At 52.0% G+C, this 17722-nt stretch overlaps 2 protein-coding genes across 4 annotated transcripts in view; one reads left to right on the top strand and one right to left on the bottom strand.

Annotated features, from left to right (window-relative positions):
* Nucleotides 1-9786, bottom strand: part of SYMPK (symplekin scaffold protein) — a 36351-nt gene extending 26565 nt beyond the window's left edge. Inside the window, exons 1-7 of one of the 2 annotated variants that reach the window (XM_004440170.3) lie at nucleotides 9686-9786; nucleotides 6323-6446; nucleotides 6107-6172; nucleotides 4714-4767; nucleotides 4547-4620; nucleotides 1272-1398; nucleotides 333-582 (exon numbers count right to left, since the gene is read on the bottom strand). In XM_004440170.3, the coding sequence (XP_004440227.1) occupies nucleotides 333-582; nucleotides 1272-1398; nucleotides 4547-4620; nucleotides 4714-4767; nucleotides 6107-6172; nucleotides 6323-6427 (676 nt within the window). In that variant the 5' untranslated portion in view covers nucleotides 6428-6446; nucleotides 9686-9786. The remainder of the gene's footprint in view (nucleotides 1-332; nucleotides 583-1271; nucleotides 1399-4546; nucleotides 4621-4713; nucleotides 4768-6106; nucleotides 6173-6322; nucleotides 6447-9685) is intronic. The other variant, XM_087421530.1, reaches the window with a different exon arrangement.
* An 823-nt stretch (nucleotides 9787-10609) lies between these two features.
* On the top strand, nucleotides 10610-17452 carry FOXA3 (forkhead box A3). 2 transcript variants are annotated; one of them, XM_004440171.3, is made up of 2 exons: nucleotides 10610-10816; nucleotides 15690-17452. In XM_004440171.3, the coding sequence occupies exons 1-2, from the start codon at nucleotides 10748-10750 to the stop codon at nucleotides 16668-16670; spliced, it is 1050 nt and encodes a 349-aa protein (XP_004440228.1). In that variant the 5' UTR covers nucleotides 10610-10747; the 3' UTR covers nucleotides 16671-17452. The 2 variants fall into 2 exon arrangements, with proteins under 2 accessions (XP_004440228.1, XP_087278412.1); XM_087422286.1 differs by lacking the exon at nucleotides 10610-10816 and adding an exon at nucleotides 14349-14547.
* The last annotated feature ends 270 nt before the right edge of the window (nucleotides 17453-17722 follow it).

The raw sequence follows: 17722 nt of genomic DNA, 5'->3' as shown, positions 1-17722 counted from the left end.
CACAAAAAAAAAAAAAAAAAGAAAGAAAGCCATAAAACTAGCTAGCATTTACTAAGTGCTCACATCCTCAGGGGACCTCACTACAAGGCCGTGAAAGGGGTACTACCATCACATCCATTTTACAAAAAGAAAATGAAGTCTGGAGAGAAGGAACTTGCCCAAGTTCACATAAGGAGTAAGTGGTGATGCTGGGATTTGAACCTTGCAGCAGGGCTCTTAACCACGGTATTACACTGTCTCCAGAAATGAAAAACCAAGGAAAAAAGCGGCAGGGAGGAGAAGGAGGAGGTGGAAAAAGAGGGCTGGTGCAGTGACTGACAAACGGCACTCACTGTACTGGATGTAGGGGTGGTCACGAGGGATGCGGTCCAGGCTGATGTCATGCTCCTGGCGTCGGGGCACCTCCGAGTCAGCCATGCGGGGCGACAGGGTGACGATGAGGCCCTCCACAAACTTGATGGCATGGGTGCGGATGCCGTCATTGTCAGAGTCCAAGAGCAGGATGATGTCCCCAGCCATGGCAGACACCATGTCCCAGCAGGCCTCCTGGAGCTCACTGATGACACGTGACTTCACCATCCACTGCAAGCGGGTCAGGGAGGGATGGACAGACAGAGAGATGGGGACAAGACTCCACCACTACCCAGAGATGCATAAGGATGACGAATACATTCACTGGGGAAACATTTACTGAGTTACAACTCTGTCCCTGGCCCTGTGTTAGGTGATGCTGGGGACAGGACCCAGTGGTGACCAAGACAGGTCTGGTCCTGTCCTCATGAGATTCACAGTGACAACCCAGAGTGATGAAGGTTCAAATCTTAAGGAAGACAAAGGAATAACAAAGCTAACTTCACAAGGTGGTGGCAGAGTAAATGGATTCATTCACTTCATTAATGCTAAAGAACATCACACCACAGTGTGTTCTTTTCCTCAGAGCACTTACTACAGCCCATAACTAATATTTCTGCGATTCTCTGATTAGCGTCTGTCTCCCTCACGGGGCCCTGAGCACCATGACGGCAGGACCCGCATCACAGAGGAGGTATTCAGGAATGTTTGTTGAATGCATACATGGATGGATGGAAGGATGGGTCAATGACGATTCCCTGAACATTAGACAACATTAGATCCCCTTGCTGTCTGTTCCCAAAGATCAACAGCACATCTTGCCTATAAAGAAGCTCATCTGACTCTGGTTTTGAAATCTACCAAAGGAGTCTGTAAATGAGACAGACCTGTCAGGTCCCAGGTGGGGAATGAGCGCTTACCTGCAAGGCCACCTTGTACAGCTGGGTCATAGTGAGGATTGCCTTCTTCACCACATTCACATTCTCGTCCCTCAAGAGCATGTTGAGGTTCGCGATCAGTTTCAGCAGTAACTCAATGTCCCGCTTGCTGGGGATGGAGGAAGAAGGGCAAGGTCAAAGTGGTCTTTGGGCAGGTGATGGGAGCATGGGGTCCACGAGGAAAGGGAAATCAGGGTCAGTGTGTCCGGAGATGGGAATAGAGGTGGGCAAAGTCAGGGATGCACCTGTCTTGTTTGCCAGGACATCAGAAGCTGAGAACAACACTTGACACCTTAGGAGAGAGCCACCCCTGAACCCTCTATTTAGGCTGGTCCTGCAACCCCTACTCTTTTGCTCTCTTAGAGCCCTGCTGTTATATATAGGGTGCAGCACAGCCAGACAAGTGTGGGAATCTGGGCAGGCAACTTTGTCTCCTTTAGAATAGTAACTTCCTCTCATTTAGACTAGTACATACCTCACAACTTCTGAAAATTGCAACAAAACTTGTAAAGTGCTTAGAACGGTGTAGAAAGCATTCAATAAACATTAGCCCTTACTACTTTGAAGCATTCTGCTTTATATAATCACTACTTTTGTTTACCTAAGTCTGAGGGCTCTGAAAGGGGGGGACCCTTTCCAGTCTGAATACTAGCAGAGTCTCATTTTTTGTTGAAGGAAAGAATTAAAGGGCTTCAATAAATATTTGTTCAATGAATAAAGAAATTCAAGGCCAAACCTAGAGCTCAGAACACGAATACAATTTTCACAGCAGTCACAATCTGAAATTAAATATTAAGCTAATCAGTCAAAAAATATGAAACTCAGGGGCCAGCCCAGTGGTGTAGTGGTTAAGTCCATGCACTCTGCTTCGGTGGCCTGGGGTTCGCAGGTTCGGATCCCAGGCACAGACGTATACACTGCTTATAAAGCCATGCTGTGGCGGCATCCCATATAAAGTAGAGGAAGATGGGCAAGGATGTTAGCCCAGGGCCAATCTTCCTCAGCAAAAAAAATAAAGAAGAGGATTGGCAACAGATGTTAGCTAAGGATTAATCTTCCTCACAAGGAAAAAAAAAAATGAAACTCAACCGTTAGCTACATGAAGGCCGGAACACTGTTTTCACACCGTTATATTCCTACAGCCTGACACAAATGCTTGGCACATGGCAGGCATGGGATGCGTATCTGTCGAAAAAATAGTTTTCTTTGCAAACTCAGAAAACTTACCACAAATTCTCACAGTAAAAGGAGGAGATTGAGAATTTGGGCAATGGTGTTATGGACTTGGGTTAAAAATCCCAGCCCTGTCACACACTCGCTGTGTGACCTTAAGAAACTCACTTCACCTCCCTGAGTCACAGTTTGGTTTTCAGTTAAGTGGGCTGAACAACTAACCCATAGTGTTATTTTGAGGATCGAATAACAAAGTAGGTCAAGCATTTGGCACAGTGCCTGACAAACAGAAAATATTCACTAACTAGGGGCTATTCCATTTCTTCCCAGTCACAAAGCACCCAGTAAACATTTAATGAACAAATGACTCAGCTTGAGCTAGTCACTTGATCATGCTGAGCCTCAGTTTCCTTTTCTGTACACAAACGAAGGGAAACAAAGTCTCCATCCCCAAGGCTGCTGTGAAGATGATAGGCAATAACAGAGGAGAGGACTTAACACAGTGTGTGGCAGAATAAACGTTCCACGTGGTTACTATTATGATTCACTCCTTGCTCAACAAATACATATTCAGCCCCTCCTACGTGCCAACACTGTTCTAGGCACTGAGATATAGCGGTCCCAAGACAGAAAAGCCCTGCCCCCACAGAGCTAACACTTTCGTGGGGAAGAGAAGCATCAAGGTACTTCCAGTTAGTGAGAACACTATCAAGAAGGCGCAGGGGATGGCCTGGTGGCACAGCAGTTAAGTGCACGTGCTCCGCTTTGGCAGCCCGGGGTTCGCAGGTTCAGATCCCGGGCGCGCACTGATGCACTGCTTGTCAGGCCATGCTGTGGCGGTGTCCCATATAAAGCAGAGGAAGATGGGCACAGATGTTAGCCCAGGGCCAATATTCCTCGGCAAAAAGAGGAGGACTGGCATCGGATGTTAGCTCAGGGATGATCTTCCTCACCAAAAAAAAAAGGGGGGGGCCTGGCCCGGTGGCGCAAGCAGTTAAGTGCGCGTGCTCTGCTGCGGCAGCCCGGGGTTCGCCAGTTCGGATCCTGGGTGCGCACCAACACACTGCTTAGCAAGCCATGCTGTGGTGGTGTCCCATAGAAAGTGGAGGAAGATGGGCATGGATGTTAGCCCAGGGCCAGTCTTCCTCAGCAAAAAAAGAGGAGGATTGGCAGATGTTAGCACAGGGCTGATCTCCTCACAAAAAAAAAAAAAAAGGAAGGTGCAGATGGGGTGCCAGAGGTGTGCGGTTGTACTGGCATGGCCAGGAAGGGCTCGCTGAGGAAGACCAGAGGGAAGTGAGGGAGTGAGCCAGGTGGCTTCCTGAGGGTGAGTATCCCTTGCAGGCACAGCAAGCAGAGAGGCTGTGAAGGACAACAGTGTTTTGAGGGAGAACAGTTTTTTGAGGAAGAGGGAGGCCAGATGACATGAGTGAAGATCAGACAGGCTGCCAAGAGAAGAGGCAAGGGCGAGGAGTCTGGATTTCAATCTAAGTAAGACAGTGGGCCAGTGGAGGTCTGAGAGTGGGGAGTGCCTACATCTGATTTACATTTTAGCAGGCTCACTCTCTGGCTGCCGTGTCCGAGAGAGGAAGGAGAAAATGGGTAGGGCATTACCTTTTGTGGGGATGAAAATGATTTGGAACTATATTGTGAATGTGCTAAATGCCACTGAATTGTTCACTGGAAAACAGTTAATTTTATGTCATGTGAACTTCACTTCAATTAAACAAAAACGAGTAGAAGCAGGCGAGCCATGCATAAGGCCACTGAAGTCATCTAGGCAGGAGGTAACGGTGCTTTGGACCAGCAAAATAGCAAGGGAAGTGGCTAAAAAATGGTCAGGTGCCGTTCACATTCTGAAGGTAGAGCCGACAGTCCTTACTGATGATGCAGATGTGAAGTGTGGAAGTAGAGGAATCATGGATGAGCCCAAGCTTTTGACCTTATTAAGTATTTGCTGGGCAGTCAGCGTGCATGGCAGGGAGAAGGGGCCTGGGAAGTGGAGGGCAGGGCCAGGCCAGGAGCTGAAGAGGCCGCTGACTCCACCAGGGGTGTGCCCAGGGGCTCCTTGCGCTGCCCCATACCATGCCTCCTCGATGAAGCCGATGACAAACTTGCGCACTTCAATCGACTTGTCTGCTTGGAAAGCGATGATTTCCTGCCAACACCAGGAGAAAGGTGGGTCAGGGTTGTACCAGGATCCATCCCCTTACCGTACACCCACACCCCTACTCTCCCGTCGGTCACTCACATCCAGGAAGTTGTCCAGTAGAGTGGGATCTTTGTTGATGATCAGCTCCTGAACCTAGAAGGAGATTGGGGATGGGGAGGAGGAATACACTCATAAAACCAGGGTCTAACCAGTGCCGACAGGAGTGTGTAGGGGAAAATAGCATGGAGGTCGGCAGCAGATAAACTCAGTTCAAATCCTGGCTCTGCCACTCCCTGCCCCATGGCCTGGGCAAGCAGCTCCCCTGAGCCTCAGTTTGCTGTTCTATAAAATGGGGATCTTAAACACCAACTCATAGGGCCGCTCAGAGGCTTCAATAAGAAAATCCTACAAGGCGCAGGTCCTGGTGGATAGTGGGTCTCTGATACAGAAGCGGGCTAAAGGAAAGAGGGAAGTGCTGCAGGCCTCCCACCTGCCTGAGGGGGGTCTCCTTTCACCTGCCCATCAATTCTCCCCACTCTCCTCCTGCTTCTACGCCCCATTCACACTGCCACAATTCAGACAGCGTTTTATGACAGTAAGAAGCCGCTTCCTGAGCCCCTCCAGGCTCTCTGGAATAAGCCCTTCCCACAGACATTCTCCGATAAGCCCAGTGCCAGCACAGGCCTGGCTCCTATGACCCACAGTGATGGTGTTGAATGGCCCTCACAGCCACCCCACGAGGGAGGCCCTATCAGTACCCCGCTCTACTGCTGAGGTGGAGTCGGCTAACCCAAGGCCACGTGCTAAGCAAGTAGCAGAACCGGGGTTCTCACCCAGGCAACCTGACCCTGCAACCTCTGAACTCCACCTGCTTCCTGTTCTGAACCACACCCAGGCACCCCAATTCCCCTTGTCTTCTTTTGTCTTTGCACAGGCTACTGTGCCCTCTGCTCAAGATGCTCTCCCTCTCTTACTTGGCCTGCTTCTCTCCTCATCCTCCAGGTCTCAGCTCAGATGTCCCCTCTTCCAGAAAGCCCTCCCTGACTCCCCATCCCCTAGGCTGGGTCAGGAGCCCTCTATGGGCTCCTCCACGCCAGCCCTGCCTACTCTGGGCCCTCACTGTCCAGTGACCTGTCTTCCCCATCAGACAGGACCCTGGCAGAGAGGAAATACAAGGATGAAGAGCATAGGATTTCCAGCTGGAATCCAGCATTCAAGTCCTGGTTCAGCCAGCCCCTAGCTGAGTGACCCTGGACTAATTTTTTAAGGTCTGAGACTCGGCTTCTTTCTGTATAAAATGGGAATGCAATTACCCTGCCTCACAGAGATTCTTTGAAAATTAAATGAGAGCATGCCTGTGCTGCACTGCACTACAGTGGCATATCCTAAGTGCTTAAATGTGGACACTAGTGTTGTTACCATGTCTTCTTTCTCAGATTTCCTTCCCCCCTCCCCTTGTCCTGCTGAGCCCAGCATCACCCTGTCCCCTCACCTGTTTGAGCACTGTGATCTTTGAATCATTGGTGATCAGCGCTGCCTGGTTCAGGAGATCCACCACCTGGAAGGAGGGGGAGAGGCAGATGATGGTGCGAGCCTTGCCAGCCCAGCCCCTTCATACTTCCTGCGCTCTGACACCTGGGGGGGGGAGGGCATTGCCCAAAGACAGGGGCTGTGCCTCCCCACTCCAAGCCCTTCTCTCCATGCTCACTCTCTCTGAGGTGGTCATGCCATCGATGCCAGGCCCCTCCTCTTGTGTGAAAAACTGTGATGCCACACTCCGGCGAGTGACGCTGTCCCCACTGCTGCCCGCCATGGCTGCCGTCGGGTAGTCCCTGGAGAAGAAGAGGAGAGATCAAGCTTTGGGTCCTGTGATGGGCTGGACCTTCACCCCACCATTGCAAAGGGCTCAACCCTCCTTTCCAGCCTGTCCTGTCCCTGCTGGTCTTCTGAAGCACACCCCCGCATGGTCTGTCTCAGACTGTATGTGTACATGAGGGTTGTAATCTGGGGGAGACTAATGTCTCCCGGGTCAAAGGCAGTACCTCGTGGAGCACCAAGCCGCACTTCCAGAACTTTACACATAACGGGCTGACCACACACATCTGCTGAATGACTGAACAAATGAACACACAGCAGCCAACTCCCTGGTCTCAGAGCTTCCTGTCTCTCCATCTGGGCTGCACTCTGGACTGACACCAGAGCAAGCTTTATAAAGCAAAGCTCTGAGCAACATCAGTCAAAGTCCTACACACAGTAACTACTCAATATGTCAGAAAAGGCCTAGTTAAGTAAGTTATGTTTCAGCCATTTTCTGGAATATTATGGAGTTGTTTTTAAAAAGGAGGGGGGAGACTTCTGGGCATCTGTCCCAAAGCCACAGTGGCAAAATTATGAAATAAGAAGGCTATCAACTACAGCACTATTCCTAATAGCAAAAGACTATCAGAACCCAAATGTTCTTAAATAGGGAGATTGGTTGGAAAATCATGATATATCCACATAACAAAATACCATGCGACTGTAAAAAGGAATGAGGGAGGGGGGAAAAAAGAATGAGGAAAATCTCTCCACACTGATAAACAGTGGGCTCCAGCAAATATTAAGTGAAAACAAGCAAAGTGGAAGGCGTTTTCTGTATTCTCCTTTTTTGCAAAAGAAACGGAAATATGTATACATGTTAAAAAAAGAAAAAAACTGAAAGGATAAACCAAAAAGCAGAAATGGGAGGAAAGGGTAAAAAAAATTTGGTGGATCTCAATGTATTATCATCATAAAAAGATGTCCCGACAGCCTGCTGCACCACAGAAAAATATATGCAATTTTGTCAAGTTTGTGTAGTATACGCAGAATGACCTAAGGCAAGAAACAGTGGGGTCTCAGTTTCCTCTTCTGTAAAAGAGATAGGAACAGTCTTTCCATCCCAGGACTCTTCTGAGGGGTGGATGAGTTAGGAACATGAGGTAAGTATAGCTACTATTTTTATGTACACAGAAAAGATCTGAAGAATACTGCACAAACTGTTAACAATAATTTGAGGAGGGTAAAAAGATGCATCTTTCAAAAGGACCATAATGTAATGTATACAAGAGTTACTTACCAGATATCTGCTGAATGAATGACTATCCAACAGCCTCCTTCCTAGTCTCCCTGCTGCCACTCACCCCCACATCTTGCTTAGGGTCAAAACCAATGTCCCCACTATAAGCCTACAAGACCTTATATGATCTGGCCCCTTTTACCTCTGCCCTCATTTCCTTCCCAGCTTTCTCTGCTCCAGCCACTCTGGCCTCCTTCTTGTCCCCTGAACATGCCAAGCATGCCCACTCCTCAAAGCCTTTGTCCTTCTCTTCCTTCTGCCTGGAATACTCCTCGCCCCAGATACTGGCACACCTCCCTCCTTCTGCATTTCCTTCAGGTCTCAACTCAAATATCCCAGCAGAGAGGTATTCCCTGATGACCCTACTTCAAATTTCAATTTCCTCTCCCTCCCCAACACCGACTCTTTGAGGCAGGTACTATTTTTTTTTTTTGGCTGAGGAAGATTCACCCTGAGCTAACATCTGTGCCAATCTTCCTCTATTTTTCAGCATGTGGGCCACCAGCACAGCATAGCTGCTGACAGAGCAGTGTAGGTCCACGCCCGGAACTGAACCTGGGCTGCCAACACAGAGGGCACCAAACTTAACCACTAGGCCATTGGGGCTGGCCGGAGGCAGATACTATTTTTAACCTCCATTTAACAGACAAAGAAATTTGAAGGCAGGGAGGTAAAGTCACTTGACCGAAGGCTCATAGTTTGTAAGATGCAGACCAGCACTATGGGCGCAGAATCTATCCTCTTCAACACTCCGCTGTACGCCTCTCTGAAAGGAAGTGCTTCTCCACCCCAGGTCTGTTCATGGAAGCCAAGGGGCACATCCACCTGACACCAGCATACTGCTGTCCCCCATCAGAACAGAATGAAGCTTTCACGACGAAACTTTCCACTCTTTTCATGATGATAATACTTTGAGATCCACCAAAATGTTTTACTCTGTCCTTCCTCTTCTACTTTTTGGCTTATCTTTTTATTTTTTTTAAACATATACATACTTCCCTTTTTTTTTTTTTTGTAAAAAGGCAGCACAGAATAAACACTGTCTTCCATTTCATTTGTTTTCACTTACTATATGCTGGAGCCCACTCTCTATATCAGTGTATAGAGATTTTCCTCATTTCTTTTTCCCTCCTCCCTCATTCTTCATTTTATTTATATTTTACTTTATTATGTGGATGTCATCAGTTTCTTCCTGCCAGTCTCTCTATTAAAGAACATTCGAGGAGTCTGCAGTCGTTTGCTATTACCAACATCATTGTTTCCTTTCTCTCCCGTGCACTCCTTATGGAGTACCACTCCCCCACTCCCACCTGGGAGTATGACTCCCTCTTTTACACAGAGCGGCCCCAGGAGCATCTTTCATTCATTCAACGAACACTAACTGGGTGTCTTCGGTGTGACCAGCACCCACCCAGTCCCTGCCCCCGTGGAGCTCACGGTCACAGACACGATCAAACAGCCGCACCAATAGAGGTCCAATAACAAACCAGACCACACGTGACATGAAGGAGAGGAACAGGGACCTATGAGAGCGTTCAGCCTGCGGATTTCGGGATGGAGGGCGGGAAAGGAGGGCCTCGCAGAGGAAGTGACGTCGGTGCCAAGACCCGAGAGATGAATGGGAGTCAGCCAGGCGGAATGGGTAAAAGGGAGACAGCGTGTGCAAAAGGCTGAGGCGGGAAGGCGCAAGGCGAGTTTGAGGAACCGGAAGGCCAGTGCAGCTGTGCGAAGTGGGGAAGGAGCAAAGAGGCAGAGTCGAGGCCGGCGGGGCGGACGCGCCTCGGGGGCCACGTTGGAACTTTGCCTGAGGCCACTGGGCAGCCACGGGAGGGTCCTGAGCAAGGGAAGACAGTGAGGTCCCGAACGTCACTGCTCCCCTCTCTTCACAGCGCCCCCAACCCCCGGCCGGCGCCCCTGCCGCTTCAGGGTCCCTCTTCCTTTCGTCGCCGGGCCCCCACGCCGCCCCCCGCTCACCGCAGCTCCGGCCTCCGTACCCCTCGCGCCCCCTCAGCAGCGCCTCTTCACAGACGCCGCCGCCGCCATCTTCCGTTCGCCGCCGTGACACTGCGCACGCGCCGCACACACAAGGGTCGCCGGGAAATGCAGTCCACACCGCGGCCCGACCCCGCCCCTCCCTCACGCCTCTCGAGTGGCTTTCCGCCCTCCCCCAGACTACTCCCGGGCGGCTCTTCATTTCCGGCCTCCTGACGCCATCCCTTCTGGGAAATGTAGTCCCTTAGCGGAGGCGCGGGACGGAAAGGGAGCTAGAGGCTTCTGGGAAATGGAGTTCACAGTGGTTCTCAGTCCCTGGACGGCTGGCGTTAGAGGGAGTGGCGAGTTCGGGCGGCGAAGCTCCTAGGTCTTGGAGGTGGTCTGTTGCCCCACTGGGATCTGAGCAGAGGCCCCGATCCCATCCACCTTTGGTCCTGACCATTTACACAGTCTGGAGCATTTCTAGCTGTCGGAAGCTTCAGTCTTCCAGTCCGATCAATGAGAATATGGTTTTGAGGGTCTCTTACTGGTCCTTATACTGGCATATCCGGATCCCTGGAGTGCACTGCGCTCTGAGCCCCCTTTCCTCCGCGGCGGTCATGCGCGCTCTGGCTATTCGCCTCTCCTGTCGAGATGATGAAACCTTCTGGGGTAGAAGGGCCCCAGAGTTCTGCCCTCGGGGCCCTTAGCATCAGTAGTGTCTCCCACCAGTAGCACCCTCACTCTTCTGCCATCTCCAGCTCTCGTGTCCCTGGGCGGCGGCTCCCGGCGCCTGAGGTCTATCTCTTCGCAATCCCGCAGGGGGCGCCCCAGTCCGAGCGCGCCGCCCTCGGGGAGGCGGGAGGGGAGCCCGGGGCGGGTGAGGGCGGGGGGGTGTCCCGGCTATAAAGCGTGGCCGCCTCCCGCGGAGCCCGGGACGGCTGGGACCCCGGGCGGTCAGACGGGCGTGCCCCGGTCAGAACTCGGGCCGTGCCGGCTGAGAGATCCGAAGCGTTCGGTCCCCCCGGGCCGGAGCGGGGGCGGGTGGGGGCGCAGGCCCGGGGGATGCTGGGCTCGGTGAAGATGGAGGCCCATGACCTGGCCGAATGGAGCTACTACCCGGAGGCGGGCGAGGTGTGTCCTCGGGGATGGCTGAGCGGGAAATGGGGGGCAGGAATCGGGGTGCGGGCTTACGTGGGGGCAAGGACCGCGGTGTGGGCTCAAATGGGGGCCCCAACTAGAGTTTGGGAGCGGAGGAACTAGAGACACGAAGACCAGGTGTAGGAGTCAGGGACGGGGGACAAGACACGCGAGCGCGGTTTAGGTAGGCTAGTCCGCGTGAGGGCTTAAATGGGAGTCAGGAAAATTTAGGCAACGGTCATGTCAGAGCTTAAACGTCAGGGCTGGGTGTTAGGGACCTAAAATCCAAGGAATTAAAACGAACAAATCAAAGATAGGAATCAGAGCTCCAGGACAGGGGACAGAGCTGGAGGATTAGGAAATGGGATTCAAAATTGGGGGGAAAGACTGGAACTAAGAGATAGGAGAGAGAGGTCACCATTAAGGGAAGTCTGACTTGGGAGCTCAGGGTTAGAATATAGTGTTAAAGGTGGGGGTTCTGGGGTAGAAATCAGAATTAGGGTTCAGGGCTAAGGATCCGGGTAGCAATCTAAGATAAGTTCAGAAATTGAGGTTGGTGTTCCGGGATAAGAGATGGGGATGCTCAGAGAAGAAGCTTGCCTTGGGGAGTCTGAAATAACAGGTGGGTTGGTTTGGGGTTCACATAGGTAGGGGCCCAAGTGGGGTCAGAATTGTGAACCTGAGAGCAGGAGATGTGAGCAATAGCACTGGCTGGAGAGGGATCAATCTCCATTCCCCCCCATGGCTACTTAGGACCCTCACCCCTCCCAACTGAACTTCAGTGGTTTAATGGTTATTAGAGACCCTCAGCAGGAACTCTACTTGTTGGAGGCTGGAGGGTTTCAGATTTCGCACCTACCCCCCTCCTTCCAGCAATCTCCAGTAATTGCTAATGTCCTCAGCAGTCTCATCTCAGACAAGGCCACCCTGGAGTAAGGGAGCGGGAGTATATCTTAGTTCCCTCACTTCAGCAAACAGCAAGTCCTTCTCTAAGTCTAACTCCCATTCCTCTTACTGCAAGGACTCCTTCTCCTTAGCTCACTGTCTCTATAGTCAACATTGCGAAGTGGAGAGAGGGGCAGAGTCCTAGTCAGAGACTTATGGGGGTCTGGACACTTGGGTTCCTAACCTGGAAGGAGACTGAGGGCTTCAGTGGGGGTGTGGGGCTGGAATGGTTGAGTTCTCCAAGGAGACTGAGATCTGGAAGTTACAGGGGCCCCAGTGTGCCTGAGTCCTGGGTCTGGGGTTTGAAGCTGTAGGGTGGGACTCCTGGATCCCCAGGCCTTCAGAGCTTGGCAAGGTGCCCAGGAGGGGCCAGTCCTGGGGCTGCAGAGGTGTGAGGTGCACGTGGGGTGGGGCAGGCTGGCCAGGGAAGGGATTGGGACTGTTGAGAGGTGGAGGTGGGGCGGCTGGAGGTGTCAGTTGTTTGGTGGGGAAGGCAGAGACCAGCTTGGACGTGGAGGCTCTTAGGTAATGGGGGATCCCACTGGGTTTACCCCCAGAGAGTTCAGACTCTGGGGACATGATTTAAGGGCACCAACCACAAATCTGTTTTGGAGGCACATCTTCAGAAGTAGATTGTGGGGGTCTAGGATGGAGGAGTCATTATTTGGGGCACAGTCTGAAGTTTAGGGGACAATTGGTGTGGAAATTGTGTCAGAAATGGAGGGACAGTCTAGAGATGATCAGCATTTGGGGGCATATTTTGGAAGAGTCAGCATATGGGGGGCTGGAAATGGAAATACCGTCTGAGGGTCTCCCCAGCTTTCTCATCAGCCGAGGCACCTCCTCCCCTTGGGTCAGACCAATGGGAAGAGAAACATCTGGGCTCACTCAGCAACAGAAAACTGAGAGGGCCCCTAAACTGCTTCTTGCCCACCACACCCTCTTGCTAGGATGATGTTGACCCCCACAGGCTGGCTCTCTGTCTGGAAGGAAATTGGGAAGTTATCACCCTGGGGTGACCCCATTGGCCTCTGGATCTCACAGATCAGCTGGTTCAACTGCTCCCACATTTTAGAGATGGAAAGTCTGAAGCCTCTTAGAGTGTTGGGGGCTGCTTGAGGTCCTGGGCTGGGACTGGGACTAGAAACTAGGCTTCTGGCTTCACACTGCCTCCCTCTGCTCCCTGTCACACCCTCCTCCAGAGACAATAAGGAAATGAAAGGGGAGAAATTCCAGCCTCCTGGGGTGGGGGTGCAGGTCCCCTGAGGGCTTCCCCCATCTCACCCCACCCTGGCAGGGGAGATCCGGCTCACACCCGGACACTGGGGGTTCATCCCAGCCCCGGGGCGTGGGAAAGCCTAGGGTGGATTAGGGCAGCTGGAGTGCTTGAGGTCAGACCTCAAGGAGGACTTCCGGGTGGGTGGGGAGCCAGAAAAGGAGGGCCCTGGGGTCCCAGTCTGTCCTCCTCTGTGATACAAGAGAGTCTGACTGAGCTGGAGAAGTGGGGTCCATCACCATCTGAGTCCATCACCTTCTCCTCTCATCTCTGAAGGACCCTCTTTCCATATTCTGGGGAGGGGGCCGAACCAGCCTACCCCGGGGGAGACCGGTGCATGCGGGGAGGGGAGTAGCTGGGGCTCCAATTTCCATGTGAGACTTCTGGTGAGATGGTGGTGCTGAGGGAAGGAGGCAGCTAGACACAAGGATGAGCTGAAGGAGAAAGAGAGATGGGAGGTGGGAGAGGAGTGGGGTAGAGAGAGACAGAGGGAAAGATAGTGCCAAGGGAGAGAAACAGAGATGGGAGAGACAGGTTGGGAGGGGAGAGGACAGGGGAGAGAGATGGGGTTGGGGAGAGTCACAAAGAGAGAAAGGCAGAAGGGGGAGAGATGAGGGAGAGACAGGGGGAGACAGTAGGGAGGAGAGGGAGATATAAAGGGAGAGAGCATGGAGAGGAGACAGAGAGTGGGAAAGGGAAAGACAGTGGGGCAGCGGGGGGTTGGGGAGATGGACATGGGGAGTGGGAGAGGGAGGGTTGTAGAGGTACTGAGGCAGGGAGAAAGATGGACAGAGACACACAGAGCCAACAGGGAGATTCAAAGAGACATGGGAGAAAAGAGCTACCTGGAGACACGTAAAGAAAGAGGGGAGAGTTTCTGATTGGAACTCAGACCTAGGTTGGTTGCCACCTGTCCCTGACTTCGTGAGTGACCCTGGTAATTCCCTTTTCTCTCTGGACCTTGGGACCTGCAGACACTTACGTGACAGGGGACAAGACAGGGACCCATGGACTCATAGCAAAGGTGGCTCCCGCCGGAGCTACAGCAGCAACCCCAGTGCTGGGAGACCCCTGGGGGGGGCAGGGGGAGGGAGGGAGCAGGGCAGCCAGGCAGATGGAGCATTGAGGGAGAGAGGATGGAAGACGGTGGATGAAAGGGGTAGATACACACAGAAAGAGAGAAATCACCGTCCACCACGCATCATATTTTCCCTTGCTTACCTTGTTCATTTCCCACTGGACTATCATCTCCATGGGGACAGATGTTGCAGTCCGTCTTGGTTCCTGCTTGTATAGCATAATCCAGAACACGGATCTGGAGCCAGACTGCCTGGATTCAGAATCCCGGTTCTGCCCCTTCCTTGCTGTGTGACCCCAGACAACCTCTCTGGGCCTCAGCTTGCTCATCTGTAAAATGGGCATCATAATCCCGCCTCCCCCCAGCGCCGTTGTAAGGCTGAAAGGAGACTTCCTGTGAAGTGCTTGGAGCAGTGCCTGGCACAGAGTAGGTGGCCAATAAATATTTGTTGAATGGGTGCAAGAATATATAGAGGGTTATTTAGAGAGCCATAGCAGTGTCTATCATATTTCATTGAGCTAAGATGCAAGTTTTTTCCCCATTTGAACTTTCTGAAAATGGAATGGGTTTTAGAGTCAATGGTGTCTAGCGATTATAATTGACAGTGTTTTTTTTCCATTCTCGTTGATACTTAAAATAATACTGCAGCTTAAGTGATGTCTTAGATTGGATGATATATACCAAATAGATGATATATATTAGGTTGAAACGTGATTTCTGATATTCAAACATTTTTGACCTATAAAAACTATAATTTTATGACCTAAAAGATTCATAGAAAGCTACACATATAGATTAGATTATTAGATAAATCAGCTCTTCTCAATTTTTTTTTTTTTGGTCTCATGATCTCTTTACACTCAAAAAATTATTGAGGACCCCACATGGTTTTCGTTGATGTGGGTTATGTCTATCAATAGTTACCACATTAGAAATTAAAGCTGAGAAATTTAAAAAATATGTATTAATTCATTTTAAAATAGCAACAATTTGTTAGTATAAATCATGTATTTTTATTAAAATAATTATATTTCAAAACATTTAGCGAGAGGAGTGGCACTGTTACATTTTTGCAAATCTCCTTAGTGTCTGGTTCAGTGGAAGACAGCTGGCTTCTTGTAGCTCCTGCTACATTCTGTCTGTTGCACTGTCACATGTCCCTGGGGCCTCTGGAAAACTCCACTGTACACTCAGAAAGAGAGTGAAAAAGGCCAATAATATCTTAGCATGACTATGAAAATAATTTTGGCCTCATGATACCCTAAAAGGGTCTTGGAGACTCCCCAAAGTGTCGTGGACCACACTTTGAGAACCACTGAAAGTGTGAGCTCCAGTATATGGGAGCATCTGGGGGTGGGGATGGGGTCAGGGAGGGGGTACATGAGGAGGGGGAAGAGAGAGACTTAAAGAGACAGCTATCTACAGAGAGAGGTAAGGATAGCACGGTCTCATAGACGAGGCAGGACAGACAGACAGACAGAGGGACATGCGGTGGGTCCAGCAACCCTTTGCTGACCAGCAGAATGGAGACTCACTGACCGCCCCCATCTCTCTTTCTCTCCCTGCAGGTCTTCTCTCCGGTGACCCCAGTGCCCACCATGGCCCCCCTCAACTCCTACATGACCTTGAACCCTCTGAGCTCTCCCTACCCTCCTGGGGGGCTCCCTGCCTCCCCACTGCCCTCAGGACCCCTAGCGCCCCCAGCCCCTGCCACGCCCCTGGGGCCCACCTTCCCGGGCCTGGGTGCCAGCAGTGGTGGAGGAAGCAGCTCAGGGTACGGGGGCCCGGGACCGGGGCTGGCGCATGGGAAGGAGATGCCGAAAGGGTACCGGCGGCCCCTGGCACATGCCAAGCCGCCATATTCCTACATCTCGCTCATCACCATGGCCATCCAGCAGGCGCCAGGCAAGATGCTGACCCTGAGCGAGATCTACCAGTGGATCATGGACCTCTTCCCCTACTACCGGGAGAACCAGCAGCGCTGGCAGAATTCCATCCGCCACTCGCTGTCTTTCAACGACTGCTTCGTCAAGGTGGCGCGCTCCCCAGACAAGCCGGGCAAGGGCTCCTACTGGGCCCTGCACCCCAGCTCAGGTAACATGTTTGAGAATGGCTGCTATCTGCGCCGCCAGAAGCGATTCAAGCTGGAGGAGAAGGTGAAGAAAGGGGGTGGCGGGACCTCCACCTCCAGGAATGGTGCGGCGGGGTCTGCCGCCTCAACCACCACGCCTGCTGCCACGGTCACCTCTCCCCCCCAGCCTCCAGCCCCCGAGCCTGAGGCCCAGGGTGGGGAAGATGTGGGGGCTCTGGACTGTGGCTCGCCCCCTTCCTCCGCCCCCTATTTCACTGGCCTGGAGCTCCCAGGGGAGCTGAAGCTGGATGTGCCTTACAACTTCAACCACCCTTTCTCCATCAACAACCTGATGTCGGAACAGACACCGGCGCCTCCCAAACTGGACGTGGGGTTTGGGGGCTACGGGGCAGAGAGTGGGGAGCCTGGAGTCTACTACCAGGGCCTCTATTCCCGCTCTCTGCTTAATGCATCCTAGCAGGGGGGTGGGAGCATGGTGGGTCGGGTATGGCTGCAGCTCACACCATCAGGTTCTTGGGGCCTGATCCTTCTGGTGACACTTTGCTTGTCCCATCAGTTAACATCTAGATTGGTCTATTACCTACTGTGGTGACTGCCGTCTCTGTGGGTGTCGTAGTCGATCCATTGGGTACTGTGATAACTGCCATTGACATCTTGGTGGGCCCACTGGGTACTGCGAAGACTGCCATGTTGATCGTTGTTATTGGTTGATCCATTGGGTGCTCTGATGGCCACCATCTGGGATGACATCTTGGTTGGCCCTTTGGGCACTGTGATGGACATTCTCTTGGCTGACCCTTTGAGTGTGATGATGATACCATTTCAATTACATCTTCTTTGGCCCATTGGGTGCTGTGATCATTTCTTTTTTGGTGGACTTCTTGGCATAGAAGGTGTCAAGTTGGCCACCACCTTGCATAACCTCTTTTTTGGCCCACTGAGTGCTACGATGGCCACCATCTTGGCTGGCTGACATAACCAGTGTACCATTGTGCACTGTGACGGCCACTACAGCCCCTGTGTTGGCCATATCGTTACTGTCTCTTTGGTGTGATTTGAGTGAGGGATGGAGATGAGAATCCTCCTTGGTTTTCTCTGGAGCCCATTACCCCGTTTGGTCCAGGAAAAGCCAGAAAGGACTGGTTAGGGTGTGGGGAATTTCTACTGAAGTCTGGTTCTTGTCTGGGAAGTGGGATACTGGCTGTGTTTGACCATTAAAGGCACCAATTCTGCCTCTTACTGCATGTCTCTTTTCCTTGGCCGGTGGGCCCTGTGGGGCTTGAACACCTGAATTGCTGTTCCCTGTCCCCTCTCCTTCCTGCCCCCAAGAGCTGGCTGCCCTAGGGGAGGGCTTAGGGGAGGCATCGACCTAACCTTTGGCTCTTTGCTGTCCGTGATCCCAAGGACAGTTTGCTCACAGATAGCAGCCCCCGCAGCGGTGGGGCCAGGGCAGCAGGGGGAGGTGGCTCTGCAGTGACCAAGGCCATCTCCCCACCCCCACTCCCCGGA

This window comes from Ceratotherium simum, chromosome 33, assembly GCF_057802395.1.
Source record: "Ceratotherium simum simum isolate JZ-2026a chromosome 33, ASM5780239v1, whole genome shotgun sequence".
NCBI lineage: Eukaryota > Metazoa > Chordata > Mammalia > Perissodactyla > Rhinocerotidae > Ceratotherium > Ceratotherium simum.
The sequence above is the reverse complement of the archived record's forward strand: the minus strand, read 5'-3'. Positions and strand labels throughout refer to the sequence as shown.